Source organism: Ammospiza caudacuta, chromosome 14 (assembly GCF_027887145.1).
Source record: "Ammospiza caudacuta isolate bAmmCau1 chromosome 14, bAmmCau1.pri, whole genome shotgun sequence".
Taxonomy (NCBI): domain Eukaryota; kingdom Metazoa; phylum Chordata; class Aves; order Passeriformes; family Passerellidae; genus Ammospiza; species Ammospiza caudacuta.
Genome location: NC_080606.1, coordinates 14,780,591 through 14,800,604, shown reverse-complemented (window position 1 = coordinate 14,800,604; position 20,014 = coordinate 14,780,591). Strand labels below are relative to the sequence as shown.

The following is a 20,014-nucleotide window of genomic DNA, read 5'->3' as shown; positions in this document are numbered from 1 at the left end:
GGAAGCGGGGCGTTATCGAGCTGCCAAATCTCACTCCTGTCATGAGGTCATTTCTGGCACGGGGCCAGGTGAGGTTTGGGCCAAAATCTCGGCGCTGACCATCGCTCCCCGTCCTTCCCCCCACGCTCCTCTTCCTCCTGCCTCAGGTCAGGAAGGGGAGGGGGAATAAAATAATTTAAAAATAAAGAAAAAAGGGTCAGGTAGGGGAATATCTTTTGGGTTTAAATGAGATTGTACAATCACAACACACACAGCAGTCGGCCTCTTCACTGAGAGACCTCAGCAGCTGAAGGACATTTGAGGGCTCACAGCACTGTGCTCATTGGTTCCCCCACAATGAACTCTGACCATGGTCCTCAGGAGAGAAATGTCATTGATCACATTGCTTGAATTAATTATTAAGTAATTTCAGTAATTTATGCAAGCATCACGTATATGGGATCACACTTTGGGTTTATCAGCAGCACAGCTCGGAAGGGCTGCTGGGAACCCCTCACGTACCCCAAAGCTGGACAATAACTTTCTAAATGAAGCTGTTTGCAAACCCCTCATTTCACTGCTTTAATCACGGAAGGGATGCACTCACAGCACCCCAGGACACCCAAAGTGCTTGTTGTTAGCTGCAAGGCAGAAAAATCAGCAAGAAACGGGTGAGCAGCACCACTACAAATCCCATTAATCACACGATGTCACAGGAGCCGTTCCCAACCGGAGCAGCTCGGGACACTCAGCCTTCCTTCCCCATGTCCCTACTACCAGCAACCCTTCTCTCCAACCCAACTACTTCAATGTGCCCCAAAGAGTATTTCATCTCAAGCCTGACAGGCCAGATGTAGAATAAAGAAATAAATAATTAGCGTTACCTTATCTGGAGTCCGTCAGCTGCAGCGAGCAACGCTCGGAGCTCCGTCCGCATCCAGAGACAAATTATCTAACGCTGTAATTTATGAATGCCTCAAGTATTTGCCCTGGTATTTCATTATATGCTCGCTGGAAAGAAGAGCTCGAAAGACTAAACAGATCCAGCACGATAACACGAAAGGCACTCCTGCCGCGCGCTATTCCAAGGCAACCCAGGAATCCCAGCACGACATCAAACCGCTCGGGCTCGCTCTGTGTTGACACTGCTGGAGAGGCAGCGAGGGCAGAGCGATGACCCGGGAGCTCGGCTTCCCTCCGCTTCAACGCTGGGCTCGGATTTATTATGGGAAGCTGCGGGACCCGGGCAGCGAAGGAAGCGCAAGCCCGGCTCTCCCGGGGGCAGCCGAGGCCGGCGCGGCGGAACGGCTCCCGCTGCCAAGTGGGAGGAAGAGTTCCAAACTCGCCGCTTTATCAAAGCTATTTTTGTCCTTCCCCCCACGCACTGATAAGCAGCAAGGCGAGGACCGCCGGGGTGCCGAGGCAGGGCTTGGCATCTCCCCCGAAACCCCGCTGCGACTCCGCGGCAAAGCCACCCGGCACCTTGGGGGAGCGGGCCATCCGCTCCGGAGGCTCGGAGGGGAGGAAACTCCTTCCTCCAGCTTATCCTGCTCGCAGCGAGGTTTCGTGCCTGGAAAAAATGAGCTAAGTTTGCGAGCGGAGGCCCCAGCTCCGCTCCGGCTCTCCCAGAAGCTCCCGGGACAGGCGACCCCCCCCAAGGGCTGGGGACAGCGGCGGGGACAACCGGGAGGCTGCTGCCCACCTGTCCTGCACAGGCTGAGCAGCTGCTGCGGGGGGCATCACCCAAAGGATGATGTACCTGGGCTGGGAGAGGAGCGCAACCAGGAACACAGCGCAGGAGGAAGGAGGGGAGCGAGCGGAGGCCGTGCGGGACCGGGACCCAGCGCGCACTGTGTGCGGGGCCGAACCGTGCGGGGCTCCCCGGCAGCAGCACCCCACAACTGGGGGCACCCCGCAAAGGCCAGGGCACGGCCGCTGCCCCCGGCCAAGTCTGCGCTGTCGGGACACACGGCGGGTCTGTCGCGACAGAGAAACTGCGAGCAGCAGGTGGAACACAGGCGGCCCCGCAGCCCGTCACCCCCAGCCCAGACGAGCTCCCCCCGTACTTCAGCCCCGCACCGCGACTTGGGGCTTTCCCCTCTTTCCCCACCAAACTCCCCCGAGGGGCCGCTCCGAAGCGCCCCGGGGCGCGGCCCCCGAGCGCGGAGATGGAGCCGGGGGATGGCCCCGAGCAGCGCGGAGCCCCCGCGGTCCCCCCGCCCCCCGGCCGGACCCACCTGCTGGCGCCGCTCCGCGCCCTCGGCCGCGCGCTGCGGGCGGCCCCCGGCCGGGGCTCCGGGCGCTGCCGCCGTCCCGTCCCGGCGCGGCGGGGCCGCGGGCTGGGGGCCGCGGTCGCGGCGGAGCTCGGAGCGCAGCTCCAGGTAACAGCCCAGGGTCAGGACGTGCAGCGCCAGCGACAGCGCGAAGAAGCCGAGGAAGAGCCGCCAGCTGCCGCCGCCGCCGCAGGCGCAGCCGCGGGGAGCCGGCGCCGCCGCCCTGCGCTCCGCGCCCATGGTGCGCTCGGGCGGAGCGGCGCGGAGCGGCCCCAGCGCTGCTGCTCCCGGGGCGCGCCGGGCACCGCGGGCTGCGCGGCCGGGCCGCCAGCGCCCCGCCAGGGGGCGGGGCCACCCCGGGGGGCGGGGCCGGGCCGCCGACGGGGCGGGGAGGGGCGGGGCTCGGCCGCGGCAGCGCCGCCTCAGCGTCCGGCCGGGGGGCGGGGCCTAAGCAGGGGCCGTGACACCGAGGGGCGGGGTTATGCAAATTAGAGGGCGAGTCAGATCGGGCTGGAGCCGCGCCCCGCTGCCATCACGATCCGTTATCCCTGATTTCTATCCCAATCGCTTATTCCTAATTTCTATCCCGTATCACTAATTTCTATCCCTTATCCCTAATTTCTATCCCTTATCCCTATCTCTGTCCCGGAACGGACAGGCGCGGTGAAGGGTGGGCCCATGCCCAGTACGGTTCAGTCGCGCTTCCCATCCCAGTCCCAATCCCGGTCCCGATCCCAGTCCCAGTCCGGGCCGACATCCCCATCCCTGTCCCAATCCCGGTACGGATGGAGCCGATCCCGGCCCGGTGCCCGCAGTCCCGCCAGTCGCTGTCCCCGCAGCCGGCGGAGCATTCCTGGGAGCAGGCACCAAACGCCACCGATCGCCGGGCAGGGACGGCGTTGTCACCGCTCTGCCGGGGGACACGGCCGAGCACGCGGTGTCCAGGGCCATGTGAATGTTCTCCAGCTTCTCCAGCTTTTTAAAGGTTGATTGGCACTGCTGGAAAGTAATGGAAGCTGGAAAACAGCCTGGGAAAGAGTGAACTGGGGAGATGAGTGGATTTGGAGAGGGAAGCATGGTATCAAATCACACCTGGTTCCGTTTGGAAGGACCTTAAAGCTCACCAAAAGGAGTTGGCAAAGCCTGTGCTGGCTCTATTTCCAATCAGGGGGTTTAATTGATAACGAGAGGGATAATGACATGATTAAGGTGCTGTGTGATGCTCACAGGCTGCCAGGAAATTTGAATTGAGAAATTAGAGATGTTCCAAACAAACTCGAGAGGTGGCCTGAAGAGAATAGGATGTGATCTGGAAAAGTAAAAGGAAACAAGGGATTAAATAGGAGGTGGTACTGGCTGCAGAGGAGGTGGCACTGCAGAGGAGGGTTCCAGATGGTTTTGGAGGATCACATGAAGCAGAGTCGGTCAGCAGCACTGGGACTGAGCCATCAGTCAGAGCCATCCCCAGGAAGGGCCAGCACCAGGGATTGTCACTGCTGGGAGATGTCAGAGCCGTCCCCAGATCCCCAGGAAGGGCCAGCACTGGGGATTGTCACTGCTGGGAGATGTCAGGGCCATCCCCAGGAAGGGCCAGCACTGGGGACTGTCACCAGCACATCCCTGTGCCGGGTCCTGGTGACCCCCCTGGGTGGGCTCCCAGAGCTGGGTGGTCCCTGCCAGGTCTGTGCTCCCAGACCTGGGGGCAGGGTGAGTTTCCCACCAGGCTGTCCCTTCCATGCGAAACCCTTCCAAGCCCTGGGACACAACGTCTGACAGTTTGTGGGGTCTTCATGCCACAGATCCCAGCCAGAAAGAATTCCATGGTGGCCTTGTCCTGCCTTTGGGGAGGAGGACGACCTTTTCCAGCCCTTCCTGGCCTTGTTTTCCTGCAGTAGGGTTTTTTTTTTTTTTTTTTCCTACAAGTCCTGTGTCATAGACATGAAATTCCATGAGAGCCTCTGTTTTCATTTAAGAAAGAAATGTTTCCCTAATATTTGGGAAGAGCAAAACTGGAAGCATCAAGCGCTGCCAACCTCAACAACTGAGGAGCAAAAAGCAAATAAACACAAATGAACACTCTGTTCAAAGCCCTGTAATTATTTCAGGAACATTTATAATTATTTGAGTGCTTGGTGTTGTTACTGGTTTTCATAGAATGACAGAATACCCTGAGCTGGAAGGGACCCTCAAGGATCATCAAGACCACCTCCTGCACCACCAAAATCCTGTTTTCCAAGATGAAAATCCCAACCCCAATCCTACATCGACCTACCCACACTTGCAGCAGCCTCATCCCCTTTTCCAGAGTCACTTAGGTCACTTTGAAGGTGAATTTTAGAGGTCAGGTCAGCCTGGGGCTGGGTCAGGGGGAAGATGTGAGCTCTCCATTTCTGCCTTGATCTCACCAGGGATTTTGGCCAAATCCTCCCCTGAGGGATTTCTGCCTCCTAGAGCTGACCAGCACCCCGCTAATTAAAAAGGAATCCCATGTGATGATGGAATTAAAACATAATTAATAAGTGGGATCCTCACACCCAGACCAGTCGAGCCCCACAGCCCATGGTTCCAGTTTCTGCAGAATTTTGTTTTAATTCCTCTTGTTCTGAGCATTCCCTCCTCTTCCTCTGCTATCCCTGAAAAACTTCATTGCATGGATGAAGAACCTCACAGGTTTAAGTTGTTTTTTGTCTCCTGCCTGTGCTCCAAGAGTCCTGGCCCAGGAGAAGCAGGAGCCAGAGGGTGGGGAGGCTGCAGAAGGGACAGGGATCCCTGATGCTCTGGATGGGAAGTTAAAGAGCAGCGGAGAGGGTCCTGGGGAGGGTGGGCAGAGGCTGAGAGGAGGAGAACACACAGGGGATGTGTCTGGAATGACTTTTTCTCTTGATTCCCAAACTTGCTGGGGTTTTTCCAGCATTGCCTTCCCATCCCAGCAGGATTTAACCACAGGTGGGAGGAAGCTGCTGCAGCTTAGGAGCTCTCCCTTCCTTCCCTTTGGAAGGGGTACAGCTCTGCACAGCACAGGTGGCAGGTCTGAGTGCCCCTCTCCATGTGAATTCCACAGATCAGGGAATCTCTGAGTGATGTAAAGCAGCTTTGAGCCCATTTCCCATTTACATTTTGGCAGCAGCTGCAATTCCTGCAGCAGGCTGCAGAGTGAGTTTAACATGTGTGACCTAAAAGCTTTGGAATTCCTGACTTTCTTTTGAGGGAAGCCATCCCTTGCTCTCTCAGTGATGTTCTCAACAGCAAGAGTACAATAAAGTCTCCTAAAACCTGAAATCCTGGCACTCCAAATGCACATCCATCGGTGTTTACAAGCCCTTAGGAAGGAGAATCTTGATTTTATGGAGCCTCCATCCAGCATTGCAGTCCCAATTCCTTTTCCTCAGTGAGATCTAAGATGTTCCATCAAATCTGCTTTGCTTAAGAATGTTTTTTTCAGTAACTGTGAGCTCTGTCCATGCAGGAAAGATAATTGTGTCCAACTGCTTCCATAGGGGCAGGGATTGAGCAATCTGTTCATCTTAGAAGAGCAAGATGTACTAAGAAATCACATTCATACCTTTTTTCCTAGCTCTGCCAAGGACTCTTCCAAAATTTCCCCTCTCAGGGCATTGCAGTGTCTCTGATCATCATTGATGTCTCCTTTTCATCTTCCTCCATGAATTCTCACAATGAACACTGAGTTGCCCAGAGCAGCTGTGGCTGGCTGCCCCATCCCTGGAAGTGCCCAAGGCCAGGATGGAGGGAGCTTGGAACAACCTGGGATAGAGGAAGGTGTCCCTGCCCATGGCAGGGGATGGGATGGGCTTTTACAACAAGAGAAAAAACAAAACAGCTATATTGACTCTTGCTGGGTTTATTTTCACATTTCCCCCTGCACTGCTGACTTTTGAGGAGCAGCAGCACATTGACACCTCATTTTCCTGCCTGGATCAGGCTTTGCTGTGTTTTGAAGGAAGATGAAGCCTGGCAGGCCCATGACTCCATCCCAGAGCACACAGGAGGAGGTTTGGCCAAGGAGGCCGACTTCAGCCTAAACACAACTCCTTGCAGAGGGGGCGAGGAAGATGCCGCTCTTGGTTCTGTTGTATGTTTATTTATATGTTATTTGGTGATAATGAGAACCAAATGTCCGGGATCTATTCAGTTCTTAAACTTTTATAGACTCATTGTCTCGATTTTCAACTGTGCAGCCGTCGCCGAGCCCCTGCCTCCCCCAGAATGGTGGCAGTGCCGTCGGTGACCAGGCTCAGCTGTGCTCTTACTCATCCTGGCTGGAACAATGATATTCCACACCACGTTATTCAACCTCCCCGGTGCCTCCTGGCCCCCTCACCCCCATCCCCACAGCCCGGGTCAGCGCCGGAGCCGGCCAAGGCATTGTCCTGGGGGTGCCACTCTGGGGCTGTGCTGGTGTCAGGGAAAGAGGATACGATCTGTGCCTGGAGGAGCAGACGTGATCCATGGGAGATGCTCTGCCAGGGAGCCCAGAGCCTGCTCTGCCCCTCACCAAAAGGCAGGGAAAGGAGGAGAAGGGAAAGGAGGGAGCTGTGCCCGTAACACTGAGCCTGACCACAGCGAGGGGGATGGGATGCTTTCTCTGCCCCTTGGCAAGGGTTTCTCCAGCCTTCCTGGTGCCATGGTCTTGCTGGAAGTTGGACTAGGTTGGACTCTGTGATCTCTGAGGTCTTCTCCAACTTCTTGGATTCTGTGCTTTTCCAGGCCTGTTTGCCCAGGAGAACAGCTCTGGATTTGGGGCTCCTTGGGGAAAAGGTTCCACACCACAGAGCCCTGTCCAGGCAGGAAATCCCTGAAACTGAGCCCTCCCCACCCCAACCATGACTGCTTTCACAGCACAAGGGTTTGCAGCAGCTTTGCCACACCCTGAGAGCCCCTTCCAGTGCTTAAAGGGGCTCCAGGAGAGCTGGAAAGGGACTTTGGACAGGGAATGGAGGGACAAGACACAGGGAACAGCTTCCCACTGCCAGAATACCATGTTGAGGATTTCCTATACCCACAGTGCCACCACTGGTGTCCTCTCCAGGCAGGGGGAATTCTGACAGGAGAGCTCCTGGAAATTCCCTGCCACAGGTTTGTGGCCCACGTGCCCATTTCAGCTTCTTTGGCTTTTGCTTCTCTCTCTTTAGAGATTTAAATTCCATGGATAATGATTTGAGCCTAAAGATGCAATTTCTGCATTAAGAGAGACAAATATAAAATGACTAAAATCCCTTGCAGATGGAGCAGGGCCACAGTTCCAGCCCCAGTATAGAATCCCAGGATGGTTTGGGAGGGAAGGGACCTCAAAACTCATTCCATCCCACCCCCTGTCACGGGCAGGGACAACTTCCACCAGCCCAGGGTGCTCCAAGCCCCATCCACCCTGGCCTTGGGCACTTCCAGGGATCCAGGGGCAGCCACAGCTTTTCTGGGCACCCTGTGCCAGGGGACAATTTCTTCCCAAAACCATATCTAACTCTGCCCTCTCTCAGGTTGAAGCCATTCCCCCTTTTCCTGCCACTCCAGACCCTTTTCCAAAGTTCATTTCTGGCCTGAACTCAAACTTTCAAGCACTTTGGGTAAAGCAAGGCGAGTCCAGCATTAAGAACTGAAGCCCTGGTTTTAAAAAGGGTAAATCCAAGGAATTCATATCAAAGCAGGAACAGTCATAAGGAGAACATATGGAAGTGTCTTTTTCTGCTCACAGTGATTGGAAACTGCATGGCCAGGCCCTGATCCAGCTACAGGACCCCACATCCGGGGCTTAGTTTCCAGGTGACCTGGGATTTCAGCGATTTCCAGCCTTGGGATTGTTAATGTGAGATGACAGTAATAACCAGGGAAGGAAAACTCCACGTGTTTGTTCTTCCCAGCATGCCAGCACTTGTGGATTTAAGTGAGGAGAAAGATCACAAGGCTCAGACAGAATATCCTCCAGAACACAGCCCTAAAGCAGCAATTTCCTCTGCAGAGCCCGCGTGAGATCAAGGCAGGATAAAGCACTCCATGTGAGCCTGGCTGAGGGGATTTGGGAAGGGGCAGGAGCCATTTGTTGGGGATGGAATAGTAAAGATTAAATTGGGTGTTACAGAGGGACCTTTCCAGAGGTAACAGCTCCAGCTCCATTTGCCTTCACCTCTCCTCCATGAGAAGACTCCTGGCTTTGGGAACGCAGCATTCCTAAGCTAAACCTGCTGATAGGAACATGTGCATTTCATCTCAGAATGAATAAAAAAATGACTGAAAAATAGCAAACCCCGTAATTTTGGTGAGGAATAATTCCCGAGCGATCGGAGGCAACGCGCTCTGGGATGGAAGGGCCCATTCCTCTGGATCAATGGGATGGAAACATCTGCTTTATCTCAAAGAGATCTGAAGAGGTAAGAGCTGACAGCTCTTTGTGGGAATCTTTGCTATCTCATTGTATATCTAAATTACATTAATTGATGTCCAACGTTGATGTTTTGGGTAATTCTCGTGGATCTCACAACCTTCTGTTTCAAATTCACAGTCTTCCACCACTCAAACTATTATTATTTTTACCAGTCCCAAGGGTGTGCTGGAGTCTCTTTGGTACAAATTAGAAAGGCTTTTATGAAAAACTCACAGTTTATGGAACAGAGGTTCCCGTTGGCTTCCTGACCCCGAGGTAGTGACAGCTCCCACCGGAGCCTCACCCACAGCAGGGGTTTTAGCACCGATCCCAACGCGGCCTGGGAGCTGACACGGGCTGAGGAACAGCAGTAATTTCCCCCAAGAGGGACAAAAAAAGCCAAATGCTGACAAGTTTATGAGTGCAAACATGCCAGGGGATCTCCTGGCAGCGAGGCTTTGCTCCAAGCCTGTGCTTGAAGGGTTTACCTGGGGCTGGTTGTTCACCTGGGCTGGGCTCTGAGCCTAGGGAAGGGATTTAGGGGAGACAGAACCCATTCTGCAAGGAACAAGAGTGGGGTAGAAATGGCCCAAAGATCCCAACCTAAATAATTATATTTAAAAAACCCCCTAAACTCAACGAGTTTTGGAGAAAAGATCAAGCAACACAGCTGAGGGAGAGAAGAGGGTGGTAGGAAGATGCTGAGACTGGAGGAAGAAGAGTCACAGAATCCCAGGATTTCCTGAGCTGGAAGGGACCCACAGGATCATCCAGGCCAAGCCCTGGCCCTGCACAGACACCCCAACAATCCCAGCCTGTGCCTGGGAGAGTTGTCCAAACTCAGCTCTGGCAGCCTTGGGGCTGTGTCCATTCCCTGGGGAGCCCTTCCAGTGTCTGACACCCTCTGGGGGAAGAACCTTCCCTAAAACCCAACCTGAACCTGCCCTGACAGCTCCAGCCATTCCCTGGGTGCTGTCCCTGGTCACAGAGAGCAGAGATCAGAGCTGTGAGCCCTTGGAAAGGTGACACAGAGTGAAGGGTGAACATGAAACCAGGGGGAGGTGGAGGCAGCAAACCCAATCCTCCCCAGCAGGCAGCAAACCCTTCCTCTTGCCCATCAAGGGCTTCTCATCACTGCAATTAAAGCTGAATTAATAACAACATGGATTTTTCAGTGGGGAAAACACAACAGCGAAACCTTGATCTTCCTCAGGTACCAAAATAGATCCAAGGCCATGATCCAAAGGAGAAACCAGGGAAAGCAGAACAAGAGAAAGAGAAATTACCAGTGAAACCCATCTGGCTCACAGCATCCATGGAAATCCATACAAACCCACCTACAACAGCCCCTCCAGGCTCTGCTGGGGCAAAGGGGGCTGGAATGAAAAATTAATTGTAAGCTGTTACTTAACACAGATTTTGAGACAAAAAGAAGAGAACAAAGGAGTCCTTCAGGCAAAAAAATGTGGAAAATGACAATCATTAATAACGTCAACTCCTCGCTCCAGGATTTTCATCAGTTGGCTGAGGTGGCATCACATTGTCAAATCACAAAAGCCATAAACACACCCAAAAAAACCTGATTGATGCCAGAAAAATAAATGCAGAACTCACTAACAACAGGAGTTCCAGTTGGAATGTATCCAGAGTGTCCAGACTTGGAAAGGCCTGAAACCATCCTGGAGTTTCCTGGTAGGTGGAAAACATCCTGAAAATGCATTCCTGAGAGGAGGAATCTTCTCTTCAGAGTTCTTAATCTCCCATGGTCAAGTGTTGGTTTGGAAAACAAGGATCTCAAGCACATTTTTAGAACCCTGTTTCTGGATTTCCATGAAGCCCAAGTTCTCCTCTCAGAACTCAGGGAGGATGGAGAAGATGCAGGAGGTCTGAAATTGTTCAGAAACACACATTTGAAAATGGTCTTTTTCCCTTTTTGATAACCCAGAAAGCAGGAGCTGGTGTGCCATCTATTAAACTATAAATAAAGACATAAAAGAAGAATTCCTAATCCACATCCAAGAAGGGCTGGAGGTTCAAAACCCAGACCCCACCCAGGACTTCAGCATCTGGAGTGTCCCATCTCACACCTCAAAACATTCTCAGGCCTGGACTTTGATTTGGGTCTGCAGCCCTTTGTGTTGTTTTCTCGGGGGTGCAGCATTTTCCAGGCCCTTTCCAGCAGAATTCTTTCCATGCTGCCCATCACAATTTTTATGGAGTCACGAGGCAAATTTACAGCTGAGAAACTTCTCCCTGGCCCCACGCTGCCTCCCAGCTTTGATGTGCACAGCCCTATAGCCATGAAAATTCACATCCACTTAACTCAAATCCCTGCTAATCAAATCCTTGGGAGTCAGCACGTTCCTGGGTGGATTTGCAGCTGCTGCAGCAGTTTGGGCACCACATGGCCACCAAAACCCTTCCCTGGGAGCTCAGGAGTGGCATCACTGCTCCCCAAGTACCCAGGAAAATGAGAGAGAGCAGCAGGATTGCCAGGACACATCTTGCAAGCAGCACTCCCAAGGGAAACCACCCCAAACACCCTCCTGAAAAGTCTGATGCTACATCCCAACAATGTTCACCAGCCCAAGCCCTTGCAGGACCCTTTTATGCAGTTCCTAAAGCCCAGCTGGGGCCCAGAGCTCTCAGATTGGGGCAGTTTAGGGCACACCCAGGAGGAATCACTCTGGAACTGGGAATCACCTGAGTCTTTCTGGGGACAGCCTCCAGTGGGTGCTTTCCTGTCTGGTGGGACAAACACCTCTTCCATCCTCTCTGGGCTCCCTGTGCCAGGGCCACACAACCCTCACAGCCAGGAATTCCTTCCCAAAATCCCATCTATCCCTGCCCTCTGGCAGTGGGAAGCCATTCCCTGTGTCCTGTCTCTCCATCCCTTGTCCCCATTCCCTCTCCACCTCTCCTGGAGCTCCTTTAGGCTCTGGGGTTGCCCTGGAGCCTTCTCCTCTCCAGGTGAGCACCCCTAGCTCTCCCAGCCTGGAGTCCCAGAGGGGCTCCAGCTCTTGTGATCTCCTCTGGATTCACTCCAGCAGCTCCATGTCCTTCTGATTTTGGGGTTCCAGCATTTGAGGCTCTGAGTTTGGGGTTCCGGAGTGCGGTCTCAACAGGGCAGAGAGACAGAACCCCCCTTCCTGCTGCCCACACTGGGGAAGTGCAGGCCCCTCATTGTTACCCCCAGCCCCTCTCACTGTGGCCCACCAGCCCCCTAAATTCCCCCTCCTGCACCCCCAACTCTGTGCCCTGGTTCTCCAGCACAGCTGGTGCCTCCCCACTTTGCCTCCTGCACCAATCTGGTTTTTTTAAACCCTTTATTTCCATCCCCATCCAATTTCTTCCCCTTTCCTGGTTTTCTTTCCAAGGGTTTCCAGCTCGGGATGGGGATGGCCACAGTGTAACTCCAGAGCTTTGTCCCGTGGCCTTTCCCAGCCTGGCACGCAGCGCTCAATTTGGAGCGCGGTGTCCTCGCTCTGTTCCATGCCAAGCTCTGTTGTCCAGAGGAATTAATTCCAGATTATTTGTGGGTGTGGACTTCAGCTGGGCAAAATTTGGATACCCTGGTTGAGTCATTATTGTCTGATGAATCTCTTGGTGACAGCCTTCGCCCCTATTGTTCTGAGGTGAGCCCCGTGGCAAGAAATGTGAAAGCAAGAAACAAAAGAATATAAAGAAAGGTTACGAAATCAAATTCAGTTAAGGCAGGGTTATTGTCCCTCCATCCCGCCTCTCTGGCCTCCAGTTGGGATTGGATTTGGCAGGAAAACAACCCCCATGGGACAGGGGCTGGGGTTTAGAGCAGGTTCCGGGGGGAGCCCGTCCCCGTGGGACCCTGGTGGCCCCAGTGACACAGCAGAGACAGGGAGGAGGAGTTATCATCAATTCTTAACATTTTATTTCTTTACTGGGTTAAACAAGGAGCAGAGAAAACCTCGGCCCCAAAATACAACAGAACTGAAAGCATTACAGGTACAGAGACTATTGAACACAGAGAGTAGTAGGATAATATTTTAATACAACTGAATTATAGCATGGGATTGTGTTTTTGTTGGGTTTTTTTGTTTGTTTTTTGTCAAACCAGTTTGGAAAATAAATGTAATAGGAACTAGTGCAAAAAAGTTCTAAACATGAAGCACAGTGTATAAAATGGCATAAGAAAACGGTCCCCTCGAGGACACAGTCACTTTCTTATGACAGAAGGGAGAAAGAGAAACAGAAGGGGGGTGGGAACAAAGGGAGGGTCCAGGAGGTGGAGGAGGAAAAGCTGGAAAGAAAGAGAAACCGGGCCGGGGGATTAGAAAGGATACTTTGACTTCAGCAATGTTGGTTTGTGTTTCACCACCACGCACTGTAAAGGACCTCGTTGGGGCCGGGCCGAGCTCTGTCACCACCCACATGGCACAAGCACTTGAGAAGGGTTCGGGCAGCAGCAGCCTGGGCACTGCAGGGGTCGGGGCCCACAGGTGCCCCCAAGGTCCCCAGAGATGCCCCCAAGGCCCTGGGACACCCACGCAAGGCAGAGAGCCCCAACTCAGACACGATCCAGAGGGAGAAGGGCACGAGGGGCTGGGCTCTCCTCCTGCTCTCCCTTCCCACATCCCTCAAGGACCAGCACTTGGAATTTGTTCCCAATTTCCACCCCCGGGCTCAGATGGGAGCGTCTCCCTTTTGAAGGCATCCTGAGGCTGTGTCGCAAGGGGAGGCTCACAGGAGCTGGATTCAGTTTGGGTTGGAACAGAAAACCAAACCAAACCTCCCTCAGAGGGATGGCTGGGGATCCCCAGGAATTCCTGCCTGGCATCAGCATCCCTGATCCCCACGGGGAAGGTGTCCCTGCATTCCCAAGGTGTTATCCCGGCCTGCTCAGCCAGGATTTGCTCCAGCCTGTTCCCACCATGGAGCCACCCAGCCTCCTGCCCTGGAGAAACTGGCTGGATGCTATTTTAAGGAGAGCTGGTTGGAATTCCTTACAAATTGCTATTCTCTCCCAATCTGCTGCTGCCCGTTCCAACTCTGAGAGCAGAAAAAGTGTGATTGATTTTTTTTTTTTTTGGCCTCATTTTCTTTTTGGAAAATGAAAGGTTTTGTGGGAAAGGACTGTTCTGGATGCATTTCTCAATTTGCAAAAAAAAAAAAAGAAAAAAAAAGAAAAAATTGGTCATAATGATCAATCTGGCTTGTTTTGACAAGTTTCAAAATTAAAAAAAATCACTGTCTGGCTCTTTTTGTCTTTTTGTTTTGCAACTTAGGCATGTCCAGTTCTCAAATACATTTAAAAATGGTAAAACCAACCCCAAATTTCATAAGCCAAACCTAATTCTTGGGGTTTTCTTGTTGAGTTTCAGTTCACAACAAGCAGAGTTGTCGACCTTCTGGGCTGAAGAAAGATCATCCTGAAGTGCTAAAAAGGCTGGAGGGACTGGACTCAGGAACTCACCCATCTCCTGCCCAGGCCTTTGAGAGGGGCTGAGAGCTTTGATAAAACCCCAACAACTTTTAAAATTTATTATTCCTTTTTTTTTTTTTATGATCCTCAATTAAAAATGGTCCATCCCCCACCACTTTGCTCCCTTCCTCCTTCCTCACAGAGACATGCAGGGCTGGGAGGTCACCCAAAGAGCCACCTGGACCAAGAACACCCAAAAAGAGCTGCTAAAGTCCTTCCATTCCTGGGGTAAAATGGACTCATGGTGGGAGCTGTGCAGCTCCAGGGCTGCTGTGATGCAGGAGCTCCGAGCAGGCTCCCTTTGTGGCAAAAGGGATGATTTTGGGCTGGTGTGATGGTGGTACCTCCAGCTGGGATGCCCATGAGCTAACTTTTGGGCTGAAGGAGATCTTTAACATCCAACCTGAACACCTGACATGGCCCTTCCCAACCTTTCCAGCCTTATTTAAGATTCAATCCCCAGGGATGGAAAGCCCCAGGGAAGCATGAAAAGCTGATTCACAGAATTCCCTGCCTGTCCTGGGTTACAATGTAAGATGTACCAAAAGATAGGTGCGGCAGTGTTATTATCTTCTCGCTGAGAAGTCCCTCCAGGAAAGCGTCAGCCACTCTGTGGGAAGCCATCTCCACTAATGGGTCATCAGGGTTCCACTCACAGAATCACATCATCCCACTGTGAGATGCTCCACCCAGGGGGAGGAACCAAACATTCCTACCTGGATAGAATCTGAGGCCTGGAGCACCACGGGAGCACTACCACTGCATTCCCAGAGGACAAGAGCTCCATAACCACTAGACTGACAGAGAAGGACCAGATCTTTCTAGAGGATCATCACTTCAACAGAACCACATCCATCACTCCAACAGCCCCCATTTAATCAGACTGCTCCCACCACCCTGACCAACAGGCTGTCAGGTCGTACTCTGACTCTGTCAGTCTAAGCCAGTGCTTCTGTACTACTGCCTTTACTTGAATTTTCCTAATTAATTGTAGTTGTGACTTGGAATCTCCTGCTGGTTCGCTCTCAAGCTGGAACATTTCTGGTGCCCAGAGTGGGGCACCCCTGGAGGATGGTGGTGGTGAAGCACAGTGCTCTCTCCTTGCTGGAGGCTCACGGTGAGGACTCGGACCCGCAGTGGGATGGAGAGGCCGGCACAGAGGGGAGCGATGGGGGAAAGCCCACGGGGAGAAGGGAGGCCTGGTGTCAGCTGGGTATGGAGAAGGGGACTTCACCCACCTGAATGCCAGAAGATGATGATTTATAGATTGAAAAACCTGAGGCTGGTGACCTAAAGGAATTCCAAGAAATGGAGGAAAGAGATCCTCAGGAACTGGTTGCTTCTTTTGCAGAGAGTGTGGAACATGTCTTCAGATAAGATCAAAATCCCTCCTGAGCCTCTTGGCAGATGTTCTAACCAATTGCAGGATAAAATTAAAAAGCCGTACGAGAGGAAAATGAAAGAGGGCATGGATATGAACTACATCATCCAGAACAAAAAGGAATTTCACAACCCCAGTGTCTATGAAAAGCTGATCCAGTTTTGTTCCATTGATGAAATTGGTACAAATTACCCAAAGGACATGTTTGATCCTCATAGCTGGTCAGAGGATTCATATTATGAGGCACTAGCTAAAGCCCAGAAAACTGAGATGGACAAATTGAAGAAGGCCAAGAAAGAAGGTACAAAGATTGAATTTGTGACTGGCACTAAAAAGGGTACAGCAAGAAGCGCTGGTTCCACAACCACCACAACATCCAGCACCACTGTGGGAGATGCCCAGAAGAAGAGGAGGAGGAGCAAGTGACACATGTTGAGGAAGGGTCTCAAAGAATGACTCAGAGAATCACATCATCTCATTGTGAGCTCCCCCACCTTGAGGGGAGGAACCAAACATTCCTACCTGGATAGAATCTGAGGCCTGGAACACCACAGGAGCACTACCACTGCATTCCCAGAGGACAAGAGCTCCATAACCACCACTGGACTGACAGAGAAGGACCAGATCTTTCTACAGCATCACTGCTTTGGCAGAATCACTTCCATCACTCCAACAGTCCCCATTTAATCAGACTGCTCCCACCACCCAGACCAACAGGCTATAAGGTCGTAGTCTGACTCCATCAGTCTAAGAGAGTGCTTCTGTACTACTGCCTTTACTTTAATTTTCCTGTTAAATTGGAGTTGTGACTTGGAATCTCCTGCTGGTTTGCTTTCAAACTAGTACACTGCCCCATCACTTTCTGGCAGAATCCAGGAGTGTTTCTGTCCTGACATTGTCTCTACCAAGCCCTACAGGCATTCCTTTCCCAGACAGCAGCAGGAATGGGATGAGGATGAATCACAAGCTAAGGGTAACCTGGGCTATGGGACTTCACCCCCTTTGGCTCTGTGAAAATCATGGAATCCCAGAGTGGTTTGGGTTGGAAGGGACTTTCAAGATCATGCAAGTTCCACCCCCTGCCATAGAGGGACATTCCACTATCCCATCCAACCTGGCCTTGGACACCCCAGGGATGGGGCATCCACAGCGTTTCCAGGCAACCTCGACAAACCATCCCAAACCACCACGCTTGGTGCCACCAGAGACCAGGAGGCACCTGCAGAGCTCAGCACAGGGACACTCCATGGCCTGGCCTCTCAGTGTCCTGCCCAGGAGCAGCAGATATCTGGGATTTTGGGATTTTCCCTTTATTCCCTTCCTCCAGGCGGCAGCCGAGCGTCTCCCAGCCCCGCCCGCGGCCCTGAGTGGCAGTGAATGAACTGCCCTGACATCTCCTCTTGAAGCAAAGCAAAATGTGTTGAAGATAAACCAGTTCCAGATGGTTTCCCAGTGTTGCCAAGTTACTCAACATGTTCTGCTTTAGTTGTCAGATGCTTTCAAAGCGATTTCCCTAACTCCGAGCACGAATGGTGAGGGCTCTCCCTGGGAATCTTCTGCCTGGGGCTACCATGGATCTGTATTTTCATAAGAAAAAGACTCAGCTAATGATTAATGTTCCCCAGAGGAAGCGGGGCCTTTCTTTGGGATTTTTCTTCAGTTATTTTTAATTAATTTGTACAACTGGCAGCTACATGAAAGTGCAAAACCCGGGAATAACGCTGGACCCAAGTCCTTTTGCTCCTTCTCTCTGCCCACACCTGGAGTTTGTGGAGACATCATCATCCCTCACTTCCCTGGGGATGAGAAACCCCTTTACCAGGGAGGAATCACTGCTTCCCACTGGGAATTTTCTCTGAGCAAAGAGAAGTTTGTCTACTGAAGGAAAAGTTGAGTTTTACTTATAAAACCCAACATGGGGCATCTTCTTTAGGGAGAAGAGATAAGATCATTGGATGAAAAGGACAAAGCCTCTTGGGTTTAAGTTCCTGGTAGGATAAATCATTTAGAGCTCATGTTTTCCAAGGTGGCTTTGGGAATGTGGAAAGCATTTGGGAATTCAAAGGGCAATGGAGGACACAGGGCTTGGGGTGAAGCATCCCTGGACACACACACAGGGTAAGGAAGCCCTTCCCCTCCTTATCCAGGCACATTCCTTCTTTATCCAAGCACATTCACTCCTTTTCCAGGCCCATTCCCTCCACTTTGTAATAAAAATAATGGCAGTGGTGTTAAGTGAGACAATGTCACCATCTGCTTCCTGAGCTGTTTTTTCAGAGAGCAAAGACAGAGTACTCAGGGATGGAGGATTAGGAGGTTGTAATGTCATACCAAAAGCAGGAATTTTGTCCAATGGGCTCCTGATGATGGACTGCTCCATACACCACTTCCAGCTGCTCCTGCTCTGGGAACAGCCTCGTCTGGATCCATTTAAACAGACTGGCAAAGTGTTGAATGCAGCATATGGTGCCCTAAAACCACAGAACTTATTGACAGCAGCCCAGACTCACTAAAGAAAAGATCTTCTACAGCCTTGCTCTGGGAAGACCCAGCACTTTCCTCCGACTTGCAGCAGGTAAAGTCCATCCCACGCTCCCAGAGAGGATCCGCACCCTGTGTGCTCTCCCTGACATCTCATCCTCTTGGGAACACCCCTTGGGAGCTGTGGCCTGGAAAACACATGGATCTCCTGTCCTGGGGGCCTCCTCACTCCTGGTGGATGGGGCTCAATCCTCCACTGTAGCCACCCAAACCAGTCCAGTTCTGAATTGGCTCCACTTCCCGATTCACTGGGATGCAACACCTCCTGAGGGAAGGCGCCAGCAGGTGTTAGGGAAAGTGAAACTGTTTCTCACACCTCCCAGGTTACCCCAGCAAATCCCTGCCAGCATCCCCTGAAGATGACTTGGGTTGTTGGATCTCACTCCTGCAGCTCTATGGAAATCATGGAATCATGGAATGGTTTAGGTTGAAGGGATCTTAAAGCCCATTCTGTTTATCCTCTGCCATGAGCAGGGACACTTCCTACTGGTTGCTCCAAGCCCTGTCCAACCTGGCCTTGGACGCTTCCACAGCTCCTCTGGGAATCCCACATCACCCATCACCACCCCCAAGCCTGGCCTAACGCTCCATCACCAGCAGGACACAAGGGCTTCAGGGCAGGGAGAAGGACACACATCCCTCAGGGAGGTGCTGGATCTGGATGTGTGCAGGGACCGAGGCCACCCCGTGCCCGCCAGCGCTGCTCAGTGTCACACATGACACAATGCACAGAGCCAGTGACTCAGGGCCACTTGCTGACGCACCACACTGGGCTATTCTTCTCTCTCCCGATGAGTCGCTCCAAGATTGGACACAGTCTATCTCTGAGAGAGGCGCCTGCAATTAGCTTAACTCTTGGCAGTGCAGGAGAAATCTAATTTCCTTCGGGATCCGGCTGTCTGGAGGCAGGGACAGGGCTGTGCTCCCTCCCCTGGCCTGCCTGGGAGCTTTTGCTCCTTGTCAGAGCAGCTCCACAACCCACTGCTCACAGAAAACCCAGGGACTGGATCCTGGCTTGCAGAACTGCTCCATGTCCAGCTGTTCTCATTGGTGTTAACTATATGGATGTCATGAGGAACAATCAAATGAGAGACACCCCACTTTTTGGGTGGTAGCAGCAAGGGAATCTACTCTCCATCTTCCATGAGCACCACCTCTCCCACCCCAAAAACCATGGCACAATGGGAGCACTGGCCTCGTCTCTGCAGGACTTTGGGAACAGGCAACTGGTAGTGTGTAAACATCACCCCAAAGCTCTGAGATTCAAGTCAAAGCAGGAATCAAACATTCAGCTGCTTCTCAGAGCCTCTTTGGTCTGGAAATGGGCTGGAAATGTCAGGAAACCTGTGCTTCCCACGAGATGCCTGGTACTTCCTTCTTCCAGCCAGGCAGGAAGTAGCTTTGCTCATGGGGCTCTGCTCACAGGGCTCTGCTTGGTTTTGCTTCACCTCAACAGACCAGAAACCATAAAACTCCTACAGATCATCAACTCTGGGACTTCTTGCACCCTCACAGGGATCTGGGATCACTTTGGGATGCAGGACATTCCTCCTGCTCCATCCCTGTCTCCTGCAGTGACCCACGCTGGGCTCTGCTGTAAGTTGCTGTCAAGAGCCAGCCTGGAAACAGAGGGACCATCCCAGCCCCTCTGGGAGCAGGGAGTGGGCTCACACCCAGCTCGTGACCTCATGCTAAAACACCCTCTCTTCCTTCCCTGCCCACACCCAGGAAAAATTACAGCCCCTGGTGCCCGGCCTGGAGGCACCACCTCAGTGTCTATGCTGGGAACAGTTCTGGTGGTGGCTGGGTGGAGAATTGGGAGTTTCCTAGGAAATGACCTGGGGATCGGATCCTAGGGATCTGATGTTTGTTTGGGGCTGAATCCCTGGATAAGCTGAGCTCAGGTTAAAAATTCACCCCAAGTGAGCCAAATGAGGCTACACCAGCCAGCACCTTGCCCAGCCAAGTCCAGCTGGGCTCCCAGAAATTTCCGGATCTGGGGGCAT

At 52.5% G+C, this 20,014-nt stretch overlaps 1 protein-coding gene and 1 pseudogene across 2 annotated transcripts in view; one reads left to right on the top strand and one right to left on the bottom strand.

Annotated features, from left to right (window-relative positions):
• EDA (ectodysplasin A) overlaps nt 1–2,492 on the bottom strand; it is a 59,954-nt gene extending 57,462 nt beyond the window's left edge. For both annotated transcript variants that reach the window (XM_058814105.1, XM_058814106.1), the window contains exon 1: nt 2,217–2,492. In XM_058814105.1, coding sequence (XP_058670088.1) covers nt 2,217–2,492 — 276 coding nt within the window. The remainder of the gene's footprint in view (nt 1–2,216) is intronic.
• A 12,665-nt stretch (nt 2,493–15,157) lies between these two features.
• Nucleotides 15,158–15,893, top strand: LOC131563826 (SAP30-binding protein-like; annotated as a pseudogene).
• The last annotated feature ends 4,121 nt before the right edge of the window (nt 15,894–20,014 follow it).